The sequence below is a fragment of the Dicentrarchus labrax genome, unplaced genomic scaffold (genome assembly GCF_905237075.1).
Source record: "Dicentrarchus labrax unplaced genomic scaffold, dlabrax2021, whole genome shotgun sequence".
Classification (NCBI taxonomy): domain Eukaryota; kingdom Metazoa; phylum Chordata; class Actinopteri; family Moronidae; genus Dicentrarchus; species Dicentrarchus labrax.
This window is the reverse complement of record NW_026136707.1, coordinates 4844333-4863003: the sequence shown is the minus strand read 5'-3', so window position 1 is coordinate 4863003 and position 18671 is coordinate 4844333. Positions and strand designations below refer to the sequence as shown.

General features: G+C 37.5%; 2 protein-coding genes across 12 annotated transcripts; both read left to right on the top strand.

The window, feature by feature from the left end:
- Window positions 1-4020: 4020 nt before the first annotated feature.
- Window positions 4021-14866, top strand: LOC127366884 (membrane-spanning 4-domains subfamily A member 8-like). Of its 11 annotated transcripts, none has more exons than XM_051406286.1 (7): window positions 4021-4182; window positions 5981-6167; window positions 12207-12323; window positions 12688-12744; window positions 13009-13206; window positions 13479-13601; window positions 14044-14866. In XM_051406286.1, the coding sequence occupies exons 2-7, from the start codon at window positions 5991-5993 to the stop codon at window positions 14107-14109; spliced, it is 738 nt and encodes a 245-aa protein (XP_051262246.1). In that variant the 5' UTR covers window positions 4021-4182; window positions 5981-5990; the 3' UTR covers window positions 14110-14866. The 11 variants fall into 11 exon arrangements, with proteins under 11 accessions (XP_051262246.1, XP_051262247.1, XP_051262245.1 ...); XM_051406287.1 differs by lacking the exon at window positions 12207-12323 and adding an exon at window positions 6409-6525; XM_051406285.1 differs by lacking the exons at window positions 12207-12323; window positions 12688-12744 and adding exons at window positions 6409-6525; window positions 6979-7035.
- An 825-nt stretch (window positions 14867-15691) lies between these two features.
- Window positions 15692-18425, top strand: LOC127367003 (membrane-spanning 4-domains subfamily A member 15-like). Its single transcript, XM_051406508.1, has 7 exons — window positions 15692-15775; window positions 16576-16753; window positions 16857-16967; window positions 17240-17296; window positions 17412-17579; window positions 17778-17897; window positions 18167-18425. The coding sequence occupies exons 2-7, from the start codon at window positions 16586-16588 to the stop codon at window positions 18233-18235; spliced, it is 693 nt and encodes a 230-aa protein (XP_051262468.1). The 5' UTR covers window positions 15692-15775; window positions 16576-16585; the 3' UTR covers window positions 18236-18425.
- Window positions 18426-18671: the final 246 nt, after the last annotated feature.

Sequence of the window (18671 nt, the reverse complement as noted above, 5' to 3'; positions counted from 1 at the left end):
CCAGAGACTGTATACACAGTATGCTAGAGGTGCGTTCAGGGGACAGTGTGCCTAAAGAAGTGGCCACACTCAAAGATGGGAGCGGACCTTGTGTTGGATGTGTTGAACTGTGGCTGGAGGGCGTATGTGTAGTTGTTTATATTTATGGAGGTAATAGGTGAGAATGTGTTTAAGTAGCACATGTATGTTCAGTAAGTGTGATGATATAAACCTTGCTTTGTAGTTTTTTGTGTTATCCTTGACCTGGTATATATATTTTTACATGTCAAATAAATCTAATTACTAAAATCAATTACAAGTAAAAGTACCACATTCAAAAGTAAAGTAAAGTACAGAAGTATAACTGGCACAGTGTAGTTAAAGTGTAGAGTATATTGCATATTGCTAGTTGAGGTTAAGCTTATTTTAACTGCCTTATATACTGTTGGATAGTTTTATCCAGAAATAAAAGTGATCATATCAAACTAATCTATGTAAAAAGTTAATCTGAAAAGTAGTAACTCTACTTAAATCTATAAATATATTCCCTCTGAAAGGTAGTGAAGTTGATGTATAAAGAAGCATAAAATGCAAATACAAGCAAAGTATCCAAGTATCTCAATACTGTACTCAAGTACAGTGTTAGATACATGTATATAGTTACGTTATACTACTGTGTAAATATAATAAAAACATATCAGTTATGGTATCATAATAACTTTAAAGATATCAATCTTATTACAGAAGCTTACTCGACATCTGATGAATGTTTCAATAAATTATCGGAAGTTATTTTAAAGTTGATCAGCTAGGTCTTTCAACAAAGAGAAAATATTAATCACTGTAACTGCAGTTGTTGTCTTTTAAACAACAAAAATAAAACCTTACAATCTGTTCCCTTAAATAAGTAGATATGTGATGGAAATAAGCAGAAACAATACAGCACCATCACTTTAACAGCTGAGCCATCTACCACTAAAACCTATATCTTATGTTTACTGATATGTTTAATCTTGCATGTTTGTAATCAAAAATACGTCAGAAACCAGCGTTTGAAACATTTCACAGCCCCCTCAACAGAGAAGATTGTCCTTTACATTTACTTGTTCTTAAAATGTAAGAATTTAAATAAAAATCAAACAAGACTTTTTCAGGTAAGGGTTAAGCTTCTGCTTCAGGATGAGGGGAAGTACTACACTGGCAATTGTAACTCCTCCTCTTCTAAATATTACGAACTGTACAATATATTCCATAACAGTTTTAGGTGAAGCTCAACCTGTGCAGCCAAACCATCAGAAACAGGTAAAAGCATTTAAGTTCTAATATTATTCATATATTTTTTATTTTATAGTATAAAAATGTTTTAAGTTGAGTTGAAAAAGTGTGTTTGTATTGGTAAAAAGATTTCACGTCAGGGATCATGGGCAGTTTTTTTCTCCAAATGCTTATTTAGCTGTTTAGGATGTTTCAAGCACGATTTAAAGAGGATTTCAACTTCTGAAACTGGTCTGTCAGATGTAGATCCTTCAAAGAGTTTGTTAGTAGAGCAAATAAGAATTTTCTCCTATGGGGGATTAATAAAAGTATATCTTAAAAAGGTAAATTAGTAAACGTGTTAATTTTTCCAAAGCTAATTTCGTCATTTTGCTTCATTTATTATGACATTAAATATCTCAGGCTATATTCTCCAAGGCATTAGCAGTGGGTCTAGAGCTACCGTAAGTCTTGGGGCTTAGTCATTTTACATTTTAGCAAGAGAAACAGAGAGACGGAGCAGGAAATGCTTTTCGTGGCCTAAATTCACACCTTGCAGAGTGAGGTATATTTTCTCCTGATAATACATACATTGAACTTCTCTCTCTGTCTGTGTGAAGAACTCATCTGTTCCCTTGATGGTATCCAGTGCTTCACACTCATTTGTTGTACAGGGAAACTCCATATTAGGAAATGCTGGAATGTAAGAATCATCTGCTTTATGTTCATGTCTGTTTTCGTATGTAGGGAGATATAGTGACAGCTGGGAGCAGAGCAAGTAAAGAGGGAAATCTCTTTAGTTTTATAACCTACAGAATGTTTACATCCGACTATATAAGTGCCGGACTGGAGGAAAGAGAGGAATTCGGCCAGAAGATGCATCTGACACACTCACTTGTTTTTGTTTAATACAATCCTTAATCAAAGCAAGAAGAGTGGCGGACCTTTCCTTTTTCAGTCATCCACAGACCAACTTCTGGCAGCCACGGATATACACCACACAGGGAAAACTTGTACTGTGTACGATGAGTCCATAATGCCATTTTAAACTGCAGTCTTACGTTCAGCATTTATAATCTTTTATTTTGTTTATATTTATGACATGATACAGGTATTTTGAAACCTAAATAATAGGATATTTTTGCCAGGTGGATAAGGTAAAACAGCTGCTTGCAGAAACAAATAGGTATTGTGCTCATTTTTATCTTCTAGTCTTATCAACTTACCGAAAGTTTCAGCTGTTAATGATAACATTTGGTTATCTAGATGAGAGGCATTTTTTAATATTTGTCAATTTCAGAAACGTATTTACCAGATAAAAAAAGCTGATATGCAAGATCTTATCAGTAAAAGTCAGCTGAAAGTATTAAGATCTTTCACTTCCGTAAAAGTAACAAAACATGTATGACTTTTGTACAAGTGAAGACATGTATTGTAATGTTACTCAAGTCAAAAAAATATGAATTTAATTAGAAAACTGTACCTTCATTATCAAAAGTTAATACATTAAATTCAGTAAACTGGCCCACTGGCAGCATGACTTTAGTGATGGCAACGTGAATTTTTAGTCATTGTATTCTTATTCTGTTTTCAGCCTGCACAAGTTGGCAGGATGTCAGTGACCATGACCAAGGTTGATGGGCTCACTATGGTCAGTGTGACCTCTGACCCCGAAAGCGTTTGGCCTCCTCTCTTCAAGGACCTTTGCAACAACCCACTGTGCTGCTCTGTGTCTCAGGACCTGAGGAGGGTCCAGGGTACCTCTCAGTCAGCACTGGGAGTCAGTGCATGACTATCTATGACTATGAGTAAAGGTTTCATGTGGTGCATGAAAATGTCTTCAGTTAGTCGGCTGTGACACCCATTAACTGTTTTTTTTAAGTGTTTGCTGTTTGTTTAAATTATGTTTTTGGATTCACAGGCTACACAGATTATGGTTGGGGTTATCAACTTCTACCTCGGGAACATATTAATTAATAACAATGGCAGCTCTTGGCTGTTGTCGAAGTACCAATATTCTCTTTGGTTTGGTGCTTTGGTAAGCAAGATCATTTTTGTTATATATAGTCACAAACGTTATGTGATTATGTTATGGTTCAGTTATGTATGCTATGTTTGTTATGCTGAGGTTGCCAAATCACTGCAATAGTTAAATGTTGACTTGATAAAAGATAAAACACCGTGCAAATGATCCATCACAGTTCACTTTGACCTGCTCTACCTTAATTGTAGAATTAGGAGTTGTTATTGACATTTCAGGTCTGCTCACTTTTGGTTTTAGTGCCAAATAAAGTGTTTTTGTTCTTCCGTTCCCAGATCTCAGAAATGAACTTGTATTGATACAGCCAATAGAAATAGATTAGAAAAGCCAGGAAATTAAGACCCAGGTTGAAATAAATCAGAATTATCAATTAGTAAATTACATAAAGAATGTCTTATTGACTATTAATAAAGCCATTTTACTAAACTTATAAACCCTTTGTGAAGTATTCCTTATTAGAGAGTGGTAATCAGATTACTGTCACTATCATAAGTTTTGGAAGCATTCAAGACCTCATCCAGATGTGTAGCTTTAGATAATTTGGTGAATAGATATCATAGATATGATAGAAATACATACATTTAAAAAATAAATATCAAGTTTTGGACTTGCTACGGCCATGTCACTGCTACCTTTTCTTTGTTTTAGGCTGTAAGAATAACATAAATTAATAAAAACAAAGCAAAGTATTCACAAGTATCTTTGTTCTTAGTTGCATGATCAGCAAAGGGTTAAGTTTGTTTAAAGCTTCCATATTTGGGGTGGGTGGGTACTTCTGGGAACAAGGCAGAGAGAGGAACAAAGTGTTGTTTGTACAAAGAACGTACAGACAGACAGATTTAACCCAGTATAATATTGTAATATTATATTTAACCCAGGTTTTGATTCTACTTTAACATACACATACGGTAAGTCTTTATTCTATTTTCGATTCAGTCCTTATTATGTATACGGTCCTGTTTTTTTCCCACATCGAGACCACATTGGACCAGGTCACCACAACTGGTGGGCAGGAAACGGGTCTGAAATGATGGCAGATGTTGGTGGATAGAAAAACGAGATGAAAATAAAGGATTTTTCAATAAAATGTTGATAACTGTGACAAAGACATATAGACATGAATCTTTTCATGAGAAATGTCTTCATACAGTATTTAGATAAAATGAAGAACAAGCACACTAATGGCTGAAAGATGATAACAGAGGCACAGTTCAGGATTTGTGAAGTGAGGAACAAAACACGGCAGAAGCAGAGAGAGAAGCTGAACAATATTAACAGCAACAGTTATTTCTTTTTGAAAGAAGAATTGAAAGAGTAAATTAAACAACTGGCCAAGGTTTTCAAGGTTTTTTCAAAAAGTAAAAATAACTTTTCTACTGTTGTTTTGAAGTGAGAAAGAAGAGATGTCTATGGCAATCAGGAAATAAAATGGAGGGACGTGGACTTGAATCCAAAAAAAGGCCATGTGGTGTCAACACTGTAAATTGGTGACATTGCTATTTATTTGCACTATGTTTGAATAAAGGTTTCACAGATATGAAACTGTGTTTTAAAGAATCTCTGGTCTCTCGGGGGTAATCTAGTCCAGATTTGACATATCTTGCTTGGTTTTTGACCTGGACCTGGTCCAATATGACCTAAATGTGGAAAAAGAGTACATTCTCCCCTTTTAGCATTTTGACAAATAGAAACAAACAAACACAAATTTAAAAGTGGGTTTCAGACAGCGTTTAGGCTTTACCTAAAGGTTTTACAACAGTAAGAGGAGCAAAAACAACAGGATTTACTGAAAAGAAATGTGGGGGCATTTCTTTTAAATTCAATACAACCCATATGAAAAAGATCGCACATAATTTTTTTCAATATTGTGCAACAAATGCTATTAGCTCCTTTTTTGTTTTTTACTCTGTCGAGCTGCTTTCAATGTCAAGAATAACTTATACAGTCAGTGACAGATACTGCAGTGACAGCTTTCGACCACCGGTGGCAGCAGCGAGCACAAAGCTGCAGAGTGAGCTGCACCCTAGTCCCTGAGAAAAGCAGACGTAGGGCGTTATTATCGTGGAGTTTCATGTCGCATTGGCTTTAAAGAAATCTCCTACAGTCCGACGTGTTTCTGCTACTTCACATTTTCCTCCTGGTAGGTCGAGAACAAGTCTTATTCTTCCGTATAAATGTCTCAAATTGCTTCTTTTTCCACACTGGTCCATGGCGTACTTACACCTGAGGTTGAGATACAGGCTGTTCCTGTTTATTCTCAGCTGGAGGTCGGTTGTTTGTTGACAGAGAGACTGAAAAGTTAGGTAACATTGAGCTTCATTATTAAATAAACATTATAGTGCTTGCAGACCTTGTCAGTTACATCTTTTTATTTACAGTAACAGGAGGAAAACTGTGAGCACAGGCTTCACACCATGATCATGATTTGCATCCTGCACTTTTAATGTCCAACCAGTTTATTTATTTTTATTTTTTTTTTTTTTTAGGTTTGTTATTGTTATGCCTTTATCGTAATATAATACGAAATATCCATTAAATATGTTACTTAATCAGGGAGATTGGGAAACACAACCACTTTTGTCCACAGGGGCTGCCATAATAAACACAGCAAGAAAGATTCTTAAAGCTGCTTTAAAGAAACCGCAACCATGACCTGATTAAGTAGATTTAAAGTTGATATACTCTTTGTCTCTTTCTGTCCACAAGAGCAGGCAAGATGTCTATGACCATGACCAAGGCTGATGGGGTCACTGTGTTCACTTTGACCTCTGACCCCCAAAGCACTTGTCCTCCACTGTGCCAAATCCTGAAGGGCCTTTGCTACAGCCCTGTGTGCTGCTCTGTGTCTCAGCACTTGAGGAGGATCCAGAGAACTTCTCAGTCAGTGCTGGGGGTGAGTTACGACCATACGTTTGAAGTTGCTCTGTGAGACTCTAGGAGAGGTCACTGCTCTGTACCTGCCTTCAGATGATGTTCATGTTTAGGAAAGTTACAGTTAGAAAAACACCATGAAAATATATAGTGGTCCTATATATAATGGTATTTTCTGTACCACAGTTAACTTCACTGTAACTGTCACCTGCATTTATACTGTACATGTATTTGTTGTTTATACTGTGTTTCCTCCTCCACAGGCTCTTCATATTATGGTTGGATTGCTCAACATCGGCCTTGGAGTGATCCTCATTACCAGTGATGGTGGCTTGTGGTGGATACGTGAATGTTGCTTTCCTTATTGGTCAGGAGGACTGGTAAGCAAGCTATTGATATATTTGTCTTTTTAATGTTCTTTTTCCTTGCAAAATGTACATCTGTTAACTCCCAATGCTATCCCAAAGCTCAAGTGAAGACAAATACATCTTTATTGGGACTGTAAATCTGTCACACAGTTATTCTCATAAGAGACTGTTCAGATACTCAATGAGTTCTCTTTTAAGTGTCCAGAGAGTTCCCAAGAACATCCAAAGGACTGGTATCAGGTCTGATCCAAGCTAATTTTAATTAATTGGTATCGGCTAAAATAAAGCACATCAAGATTGCATCCTTTCTTATCTGAACTTTCTTATCTGCAAATGTTTCACTTGTACATGCAAGTGAAAACTGAAATGAGAATGTGAAAATATTGTGAATAATTTGGGTGAGCCAGTATGAGTCTGAATTCACTAACTCTCTTGATGATTTAGTTTTTTTTGTCTTTTCTCTAGTTCATGTTATTTGGTGTCATGAGCATTTTGTCTGAGAAGTATCCCAGTCCATGTCTGGTGAGTTCAGCTTTACAACATCCTCATGTTATATTTCATGGCATTGTCATTTGTATTTCTGGTTTTATTTCAAGACAAATAAAATGCAGGGCAGTTTTGTATTTGTCAAGTCAAGTCAAGTCAGCTTTCTTGTCAAATATGCTATATGCACAACATACAGCACAGATGAAATTTCCGTCCTCTCGGACCCACGGTGCAGACAGGCAATAAAAAAAATGTTTTCTCTAAATAGAAAAGACAAGTAAGAGGGGGGAGGGTGGGTACAGGTTGGAGTGACGGTAGAGTAGGGAGGGAGTTGAATCTCCTGACTGCCTGGTGGAAGAAACTGTCTTTGAGCCTGCTGGTTTTTGGCCGGAGACTCCGCAGTCTCCTCCCTGACGGCAGCAGGCTGAAGAGGCCTAACGTCACATATCTCTTAACAATATACACACCCACACTGTCTGACAAGTATATAATATGTACTTTCAGTGACAAGGGCAGATAAATGTTCAGTGTTTTGCTATAAAGCACTTGGGCAGTAAGTAAGAGGTGTCTTAAAATGAATACCAGCCACCCAGCTGCTTCCACTGCAGGAATATAGATTGATCAGTGTAAAAGAGTGAGATAAATTCCATGAGTACTTTATGCTGTTTATTGCCTGGTAGGATTTTGTGTTTGATTAACTGACAAGTCTTGTATTGTAGGTCATCCTCAATGTGATTCTGAATCTAGTCGGAGTTGGTTTTGCCATCGCAGCCATCATACTCTACAGCATCAGCATAGGAAACATATGGATGTGGTGGATGTGTGAAGACTATGATAGAGAGTATGATGTCCGAACTCCATCTCCTCGTGAGGACCTCATGAAAGAGAAATGCCTGGAGGCCACAGCACTGATTCTGGTAAGTGTAGAAAATGTCTTATCATTAGTCAAAATAGAGTTGTATAACTGATGAGTGGAAGATTGAGGTCTTTAAGCATTTTACAGATATTGTCTGAAAAATGTACCATCCTCAGTAGTTATCTACAGAGCAGTTTGTATCAAGAGTAAATGCAGCTGGAGATTTGGTGCTCCCTTGTGGGGGCCACAGTGTTGGTAATAATCAATCCCAATAGACTATAGACACAAAGACAATTTACTGGATGGTGATTATTAGTTTTTTCTTTTTGGAACAGGCATTATACACCAGTTATAAACCAGTATGAGCTGCTGCATGGATACAACGTCATACATCAGAAATGCATCCAAGCTAACAAAATGTTAGTGTGTAATTTGTTACAGTCCAAAATAAAAGTCAAGTAGAAATTCACAAAAAAGGTTTAAAGGAAATTTGAAGGAAATAGGTCAAGTAAGAACAAATCCTACCATAATACATATAAATAAGTTTCAGTCAGACAACTCACATTTGAAATATTTATTACAGCAGTATAGCATATTTAGAATTTGCCGTCTAGGCTCCGACCTCATCACTCCTCGCAGATATGTTTACATAGAGATATTGGGGAGTGATGAGCAAATACCTAAACCCCTAGCCAGAGCCTACAGGTGGATGCTGGGATGGTGGTGGGGCTTACAGCACAGCAGGCAGCAATATGGATGCAGGGCAACAGCAGCATTGACAGAGCAGATGGAGAGCTGGGAAATGTTGCAGCTTCATGAGACCGCCAGTTTGAAAGGATGCACTTGGTTAGTGATTATGGAGTGTGAGGCATGTCATATGTGTATGACAGCGCAGCTCGAGTTGACTGCCAGAACAAGCTCGCAGGCTTCGCTCCATAAAACGAACACATGTTTAAAGTTAACAATGAAACAAACAAATGCGTTTGAAGATTTTAAAGTTAACACTTTTTGTGACCCACCAGATGCTTCTGAGGAGCATCAATGCTGTGCTGATTGTCCTGTCAGTCCTGGAGCTCTGTGTCACCATCAGCTCTGCTGTGTTGGGGATCAAGGCTCTGAGGAGCAGTGAGAAGAAAGAAAACAAGGTAGAGTCTGCAGAATCATTCATTCACTAGCTGTTACTCCCTGTTTTAAGTCTTTATGCTAAGCTAATCACCAGTTGGCTGCAGCTTTACATTTACTGTGCAAGCACAAGAGTGGAATTCCTGTTCTCATCCTGTGCTCTCCAAAATGTTGAACTATTCCTTTGAAAAATCTTTGCATAGACAAATGATGTGCCAGTCTTCAAGATTTGAATATATCTGCACCTTTCTGCGCTTCTCTGATATTATTTCTTTCTTCTAGAGTACTGATGACCCAGAGATCTACAAACCACTACTGGAGGAAGTTACCAGTAACCCTACAGCTTAAATGAAAATGAAAAAGCTTCACTGTAATATGTTTCTCTAATCATGTGCATTTACACCATTGACTCTTTTGTCTATACTACAACTATAACACATAATGCATTATACGGTATAGTCTCTGCTAAACGTTTGGTCTTTTCCATCAACTTTTACTTTAAAAAATTTGTACTTGGTAATATTCTGAACTATATTATATATGCTGCTGGCCATTTCATTCTTTGTTCATGTTTTTATAAAATTGTTCTGGTTTACTATGATTTTCTATCGGGTAATGTGCCTTAGAGTCAGTATGTTTGGATGTCCTGGAAACTGCCTCTATAAATAATTTTAGTGAGATAAGGTTTCCACCTTCAACGTGGAAAAATATGGGACACTTTAGCAGCGGCCTCATTCCATGGGGGACACGAATTAAGTGGGGGGTCTTCCCCCATGAGATTTTGAGTGTCACTCAAACTGTGACACTTAATTTCCTGCATTCTGGTGAAATTTTAAACACCAATTAGTCTTTTTATGCATCAGTTTAAAATTACTCTGAACATGAATGTAAAGGAAATACAGGATCAAAACATCAGTTCATAGACATGGGAAGAACGTTTGTCAAAATAAAATAAATGACTTTTTTTGTGTGAAACTGATCAGAAAAGCTCTCCTGGATGTAGGCACTGAAATAAAGATCAACCTGTTCTAGAGTGAGGGAAGTGTGGAGAAACAACAACAAAAAAGTAACAACTAAGTTGTCTTATACTGTATAGAGGCATGTATATAAAATGTATGTAATTTTAACCTTGAGTCCAGCTCTTTTCAGGAAAGATGAGGTAGCCTAGCCCTTGGAACAACTGTACAGTTCTGGGGATTTCATGAATTGACTGATTGCACTCTGCGTCCTCTGCTCAGGTACTGCTCGGACGTGTGTAGTAGTAAACTTGGGAATTTTCAGGGAGTCCTGGCATCGGTTGTCCTGCTGGAGGGTTGTAGGGATAAGGAATATATAGTGGGTAATATGTCAGGCTTAGCAGTAGTCGTAGCAGCAGAAGGGGCTTGTGCCATCATATACATGTAGTAGTTACACCACTGCCAATAGGCATTATAGGGGTTGGACAGGGGTTGGTTTGTCTGGCGCTTATGACGGGTTCCCCTAATGAAAGTTACAAATATCTGCAAATAAGGACCTATTTGTCGGGTGTGCCCCACCCCTCTGGTTGTCTTTCTTTCTTATAACATATCTATTACATATATGTGCCTATGTATATGTAAATGGTTGAGTTTGGAGAGGTTTGTTTTCTTGTATCAAATATTGAATATAAAAATAATACTTGTAAATATATTGAATATTTTGTGGACCTCCAAATCTCTGGCCATGAACCTACACGCCCATGACACATTTCTTTGATTTAGGGTGTAAGCATAGCATATAAATAAAAATCAAAGCAGAATATTCACAGATCTTTTTCTTTAACTGAATGCAAGGGTTAAGTTTCTTTATTGCTTCCCAATAGAGGGGAGGTACTTCTGGGAATAAGTGGACACTAGTTCCTGTTCTCCTACGCCAAACAACTGTGCAATAAACATACAGTCAGCCAGCCAGGTTTTGTTGAGTGGAGTACATTTGTCAAGCTTTTGCTTCTACTCTAACAGACACAAAGAGGTAAGTCTGCTTTATTCATATTATACTGGTAACCTATTGATGCTTAATTAAACTCTAGCCAATTCCTATTATACATGGTCCTTCCCTGCTACCTACATTTAAGTGAACGCATCCATTTAAGCCATTTAGTGCTCAGAACCTGGTTTGAAAGTATGTGACAAAAGGAGGAGACCATATATAGTCTGTAAATTATGCATAAATGTTTTTTTTATTAAACAATGCAATGTGGGTCTGCCAGAGCCCAGCTTACAGGTGTGTGTCTCAGCTCCAACTTCCTGTAACACAGGGAATAAACACGGCCAACAAGGAAGAACAAGATAAGGCCAACCCTGAGGCTTTCACAATGTTTCAAGTTTAACTTCACTGGAGGATAGGTGAACTTCCTGGCAACTTATCAGGAGAAAAAAAGTGGGTCAGGCAGCTCTAAAACAAACAAAAAACAATACTTATTCCGATGAAATGTGGGTGATTTTTGTTCAAATCCAAGATGGCGCATAACTTCCTCACTGAGTGCTCTGAAGCGTTTGGAGCAGCCCTGCACCTGAATTCAAATTCAAGTTCTTTATTGTCTTATATATCATCTGTCGCCTCTGATAACCCTGATGAGCTTCGGAAGCTCCCGCAGAGCCACCAGACATTGTATACCTTTTTCCACAGGCAGTGCAGCACTCCTCATGCTGGCTAAACTGGTCTTTGTGTGCATAATTTATGGAGTGCAAAGGTTAGTTTATGGTAGTTTAAGGTTTAAAAAAACAGCAACAGTAACATGATAAAGCATATTTAAAGTTGATATACTCTCTTATCTTTTTCAGTCCAAAAGAGCAGGCAGGATGTCTGTGACCATTGCCAAGAATGATGGGACCACTGTGCTCACTTTGACCTCTGACCCCCGAAGCACTTGTCCTCCACTGTGCCAAATCCTGAAGGGCCTTTGCTACAGCCCCGTGTGCTGCTCTGTGTCTCAGCACTTGAGGAAGATCCAGAGAATGTCTCAGTCAGTGCTGGGGGTGAGTTACGACCATACGTTTGAAGTTGCTCTGTGACACTCTAGGAGAGGTCACTGCTCTGTACCTGCCTTCAGGTAATGTTCATGTTTAGGAAAGTTACAGTTAGAAATCACCATGAAACTATATAGTGGTCCTATATAATTTTCTGTACCACAGTTAACTTCACTGTAACTGTCACCTGCATTTATACTGTACATGTATTTGTTGTTTATACTGTGTTTCCTCCTCCACAGGCTCTTCATATTATGGTTGGATTGCTCAACATCGGCCTTGGAGTGATACTCAGTACCAGTGATGGTGGTTTGTGGTGGAGAACGGACCGTAGCTATCCTTATTGGTTAGGAGGACTGGTAAGCAAGCTAATGATATATTTGTTATTTTAATGTTCTTTTTCCTTGCAAATACATCTTTATTGGGACTGTAAATCTGTCACACAGTTATTCTCATAAGAGACTGTCTAGATACTCAATGAGTTCACTTTTAAGTGTCTAGAGAGTTCCCAAGAACATCCAAAGGACTGGTATCAGGTCTAATCCAAGCTAATTTTAATTAATTGGTATCAGCTAAAATAAAGCACATCAAGATTGCATCCTTTCTTATCTGCAAATATTTCACTTGTAAATGCAAGTGAAAATTGAAATGAGAATGTGAAAATATTGTGAATAATTTGGGTGAACCAGTAAAGTGTCTTGATGATTTTTGTCTTTTCTCTAGTTCATGTTATTTGGTGTCATGAGCATTTTGTCTGAGAAGTATCCCAGTCCATGTCTGGTGAGTTCAGCTTTACAACATCCTCATGTTATATTTCATGGCATTGTCATTTGTTATTCTTGTTTTAGTTTAGTTCAACAATATACACACACACACACACACACACACACACACACTGTCTGACATGTATATAACACGTATTTTCATTGAAGAGGATAGAAAATAGGTTCAGTGTTTTGCCATAAAGAATGTACTTTATGCTGTTTATTGCCTGGTGTGATTTTGTGTTTGGTTGTACACAAACTGACATGTCTTGTATTTTAGGTAATCCTCAATGTGATTCTGAATCTAGCCGGAGTTGGTTTTGCCATCACAGCCATCGTACGCTACAGCATCAATATAGCACACATACACATACGGTTGTCGTGTTATAATCGTTATTACGGATCCTATACGCAAGCTCCAGATCTTCGTGATGACCTCATAAAGGAGAAATGCTTGGAGGGCGAAGCACTGACTCTGGTAAGTGTGGAAAATATCATCTCAGCAGTCAACATATAAGTGGTGTAACTGATTAGTGGAAGATGGCGGGCTTTAAGTATTTTACAGATACTGTCTCAAAATTTACCATCCATTGATTATGAAGAACCTCTCAAAATTAGCCAATTAGAAACAAGGTTAATTTGAAGGAAATGGGTTACGTAAGAACAAAATATATTATTTTAAATAAATCTAATGAAACAAACAAATGCGTTTGAAGATTTTAAAGTAAACACTTTTTTGTGACCCACCAGATGCTTCTGAGGAGCATCAATGCTGTGCTGATTGTTCTGTCGGTCCTGGAGCTCTGTGTCACCTTCAGCTCTGTTGTCTTGGGGATCAAGGCTCTGAGGAGCAGTGAGAAGAAAGAAAACAAGGTAGAGTCTGCAGAATCATTCAGTCAACCCAGGAAAGGTAGACTGAATACAAACACTCTATTTTTAATTTCATGCTGCTTCTTGTTTGAATGTTTATGTAATGAACCTATGGTAATCTCACTTCTAACTTTAAATTATCTCCTTATTTCCACGTCAGTCAGAACAGGAAGTCAATGCTGGTTTATGCCAGTTACAGTGCAGATCAATTAGAGATAGGATTAAAATAGTTAGACATTTTGGAAAGTGCCGGTTGATGATTTCGTTACTTTTTTGGGGGATCCTGAAATTTAGAATGAGCTTAAATCAAATAGAGGAAAACATGGATGTATTCCTCCAGGAAACAGTTCACTTCATAAGTGTATGTGCGTATGTGCTATTCTTCCAGATTTTAATATATCTGCACCTTTTTACGTTCATTCTTGGCATTATTTTTCTCTTTTAGAGCACTGATGACCCAGAAAACTACAAAGCACTGCTGGAGGAAGTCACCAGTAACCCTGCAGTCTAAATGAAAATCTCTGCTTTAATATAATACACTGCTGTAATCATGTGCATTCACACTTGACTGTATGCAGTTATTTACACAAATTATCCGGTGCAATCTTCTGGTCTTTTCCTACAGGGGTTGCTTAAAGAAACATTTGCACTTATTAATAATAATGTATTTGTTCTGCACTAAATTGCTGATGCTGAGTATCATCCTGTTACATACCTGAAATAGAATTAATATGTGCTGTTAGTCCTGAGTCACTTTAATGGCAATAATAAGTCTTAACCAGTGGTGGAAATAACTAAGTACACTTATTCAAGTGCTGAAGTACAGTTTTGAATGACCTTCACTACATTTTCAATTACTAATGGAAATGTGGAAGGGGTTGATTAAAAATATGAACTCAAACTTAACATTTCAAAATGACTTTCTGATCTGCCTCATAAGTGCAGTGTTGATCTTTTTTTTTTTTTTTTTTACGACTGATGAAGAAGAATCTGACCTTCCGAGCAGTTGTCATGGCTACATAACACTTTGCATTGTGGGTCCTACTCCACCTACTGTTCATATTTCTCTGGCTGAGCACTCACCGGCACTTGTTATTGTCATCATCAACCTCAGGTTTTTGTGTCTGGTGTCATATGTATTCTGGCTGGGAATTTCCTGTTTGCTCTTTGGTAAATTGCACATCAGCCTGTTCATGTAAATGTAATGTACTTCTGACTTTAATTCTGAAAGTCTGCTTAATAATAAACAGTGAATCCAAAATGAAAAACCTTTAATGACTCCGCCTGGGCTGATGTTCCTTCTCTGCACATGATTGGGGTTAACATGCTGATTGGTGAGTGAATGAATACAAATAGAATAGCTGCTGTGTTAGCAAATTTGATCTTTACAAGGACCAAATGTCACAGTGTCTATGACTGCAGCCAAATATGTTGAAGATGATGTTGAAGTGTATGCAGTGATGTCTGACTGGCCTCTGCTATGTAATGCTATTGGATAATAATAATTATTGGGGCAGATAAATGATCAGCTGATAATGCATATGATATATTATTATGAATTATTATGATTAAATTATAGGTCCATTCTAATAATAATAATAATGTATTTTCGTGTGCTAGCCTTTGTGTTCTATGAAGGCCAAATTAAGTTTGTGAAGTTTTTCTAATGAACTTTAAAAACAAAAAAATGAACGTTTGAAGAATCACAACAGTTTTTTGTGTGTTGTTGTTGCTGGTGTTGTGTTAACAATAGTGACGTCAGTTAGATTTGGTTTGGACAGGGATATGGAATAATAAATCATCCATCTTTGCTCACTTCATCTCAGAAACTACATGTTATGAACTTAAAATATGAAATTATTGGTTATCTTATTGGTATTGGCCGTGAGAAGCAGGTAATTATCGGTTATCGTATCTTCTGAAATAAATCCATACCGTGCATCCCTAAATATAACAATATAGATTATAACTATTCCACTGCTCTGTATTACCTTTAATGCTTCTCCAACAATATTGTCTGACACCTGCTCCCCACACCACTGATTACTTGCTTTTTGTGGGCTTTTATTCTGACACAAAACGGTCTTACAGGAAGTAAAATTTTAGCTTTTGCGAAAGGAACTGAGGCTGCTGGCAGAGGAAGCACACTAGCAATTGCAGCATCGAATCAATAACAGGTGAGTTCTCATCTGTTCTAGTGTGAACTTTATAAGGAGACAACATGTTGAGTGAGCTCAAAAGTGGGTGTTGTGGATATTTTCTAATGGTAAAGTTTACTAAAAATAAATAATGTATTGTTTTTTGTGTTGTCTGTGTAAGAGAGGGGAGTGGGAAAATGTTTTAGATTAAAAATACTAGTAAGCAACGATGAAACTTTCAGAATTTTCTGAGATAGTGACCATTACAAAAACTACACAACATTTTTTTGTATATCTTTACAAAAGGCTTAGTAGATTCATATTGCACTTAATTTTAATGTCATTAAAGTACACCATATGACTATGTGAAAAATACTTAAAATAAATACTATTTAATGTAACTGAGGCAGCCCCCCAGAGAAAAGGCAGGTATAAAACTGAAACAAACAATGCTTTTATTTTGGCAGCTAAGCTCTGCAGCATATTTGAGAGTTACTGAATAAAGAACTTCAAGCAAGGGACAATAGGCATAATCTTTCTGCCTTATAGCACAACCACAACCGTAATACATCTGCATATTTGTATTTGATAGGGTTGTTGGTCGATACCAGTGACTATTTACTTTGCCAGCTGCTGAGGCTTTAACACATTCATACACTGACCCATTGTCCTACAAACACTAACCCTCTCTCTCGCTCTCTCTCAAACAAAAAAATAAAATGAGCAACTTAAGAGCTTCAACCTCAAGTCAAAAGTATCATTCAAGAAGACAGCCTTGGTCAAGAGGAGAGGAGACACACTGCTGAACCAGAAGAAAAATATCCCATTTTATGTTTCAGGTGTGTGAAGATGCCCAAACCTGTCATCCAAGAAAAGGGAGTGACCGTCATCTCTGTGGCAGCTGACCGTAAGAGCATGTTTCTACCACTGTGCCTAATCCTGAAGGCGCTTTGCCACAGTCCATGCTTCTTGTTGTTCCAAGGTCCCATGCAGACTAGCGCCACTACTGCTATTGGGGTAAGAGGAGTTTAAATAAATGTACTCACATACAGATATTAACTTGTGGTCTTACAATGTTCAGTATAGACGATGAGATTTGATTGTTTTGAATCTTTTACAGACTATACAGATCATGGTGGGCCTGTTCAACATTGGACTTGGGCCAGGACGAACAAGCACATATCCTGGGGATTTGACCAGCTTGGGAGCTGCTTACTGGCTGGGTGCTGTGGTAAAATAAAATTGTTGTATTTACCATGAGAGCATATATGCTGTAATATTGTAATTGTAATAGCTCTTGTTTAATAGCTGTGTTATGTTACAGTTGTGCTGCCAAAACTTTTACACATGCAGCGAGGTCCACACAGATTCAAATTTTTGTGAGAGGATCATATTGTTGAGGGACACAAGAGAGCAAACATAATTCCTGATAATATGATAAACAAATACAACAGTTTCTGCATTATTGTCACTAATATGAACTCTCTGCTGACCTCTCATCAGTTTATTGTAACTGGAATCATGTCAATTCTGGCTGGACAGTTCCCTTCATCCTGCTTGGTAAGTAGAGTACAACAAACTGCACTGACTAACTAAAGGAAATTGCATTGTACTGTAAATATGATAACATGTCTTCTATCTTAGGACTTTTAACTGATGGGATCTTTCCTCTCAGGTGGGCTTCACTGTGTTTATGAACATTGTTGGAGCTATCTTCGCCATTACTGGCATTGTGCTGTATGCCATAGACCTGACAGGTTCCTCTCTCCTCTGGATTTGTGACCGCAGCAGAAACAATGCTGATCATGCTGACAACTGCAGAAATCTGGCGCTCTTAGCCCAGGTGATCATACTCCTAAAGCTGGACTGGAAAACACAATTATTATCAGACAGTATATGGCGTGGAGTCAGTTGTCTAACTTTTTGATTTGAAACTACTTTGACACACAAGAATCTACACTGAATTGCAAGTTTTTGTTCAAATATTAGTTTAAAGTAACTAAATTAAATTAAAAATGTTTTTTCATTTCTCATCCATCAGAAATTGTTAACATCCATGGACTCCACACTGATTGCAATGGCTGCTCTTCAGCTGTGTGTCAGCATTAGGTTTGCTATTCTGGGCATCAGGGCTTTGACCAGTGAAACGAAAAAGGAAGAGGTATGAACCAAAAAGAGCCCAATGTACACATGAATTAGAGGACAACTGGTTCATGAAGCAAAGTATTAGTAGTACGAGCAGTGAAAGCAGTTGGAGTAGCAACAGTAGTAGCATTAGGAATAACATGAATTGTTACTGCTGTGAGGATAAAAGTAGTAGCTTGCTATACTTGCAGTGTTAAATTCAGTAAAGAGACACGTGTAGAATTCTCAACTTTATCCTGTTTTTGCTTTATTAAAGTTCATTAAACTTCTTTCCTGTCCAAACAGGGTAGCGAAGATGTTGAAGATCAGCGGCCACTGTTGAAGGTCGTGCTCCTGACCAGTCCTGGTGCTTAAAATCATTTAAACTTAACACATGGATGCATGACTATGAATTACCTGCACGTCATTGTAATACTAATAATAATGTATGCTTTTACAAACAGTACACATGCTGAGAGTAATCAAAACTGATTTGTATCAAGGACACTGACATTTTATTTTCCAATCTGTGTTTTTTTTGTTTTTTTTTAATAAACTTGCTTGACTAAAACCACGGAAATGCATTCAGTTGTAATTTTTCTCTGATGAAATTTTGTTCACTTCAGTCATACTGGGATGTCTGGATATCTCAAAATTATAGCAGATAAAACCAAAACTATGAGCATAGATGATACTAAGGTTAACTTAAAGTGTTGGTGTTTGTAGATGTTTTAGGTGTACTGATTGAGCTTTTGGGATACTTTCAGTAAAGAGAAGAACCGACCCACACAACACGATGAATGTACATTAT

What these genes read in the sequence shown, in the direction of transcription:
- LOC127367003 (XM_051406508.1), top strand. Translation starts at nt 16,586, where the DNA reads ATGCCCAAACCTGTCATCCAAGAAAAGGGAGTGACCGTCATCTCTGTG. An exon ending in CTTACTGGCTGGGTGCTGTG is followed by an intron (nt 16,968 to 17,239) that starts GTAAAATAAAAT and finishes ACCTCTCATCAG; the next exon opens with TTTATTGTAACTGGAATCAT. An exon ending in AGTTCCCTTCATCCTGCTTG is followed by an intron (nt 17,297 to 17,411) that starts GTAAGTAGAGTA and finishes CTTTCCTCTCAG; the next exon opens with GTGGGCTTCACTGTGTTTAT.
- LOC127366884 (XM_051406286.1), top strand. Translation starts at nt 5,991, where the DNA reads ATGTCTATGACCATGACCAAGGCTGATGGGGTCACTGTGTTCACTTTG. An exon ending in CTTCTCAGTCAGTGCTGGGG is followed by an intron (nt 6,168 to 12,206) that starts GTGAGTTACGAC and finishes CCTCCTCCACAG; the next exon opens with GCTCTTCATATTATGGTTGG. An exon ending in CTTATTGGTTAGGAGGACTG is followed by an intron (nt 12,324 to 12,687) that starts GTAAGCAAGCTA and finishes TCTTTTCTCTAG; the next exon opens with TTCATGTTATTTGGTGTCAT.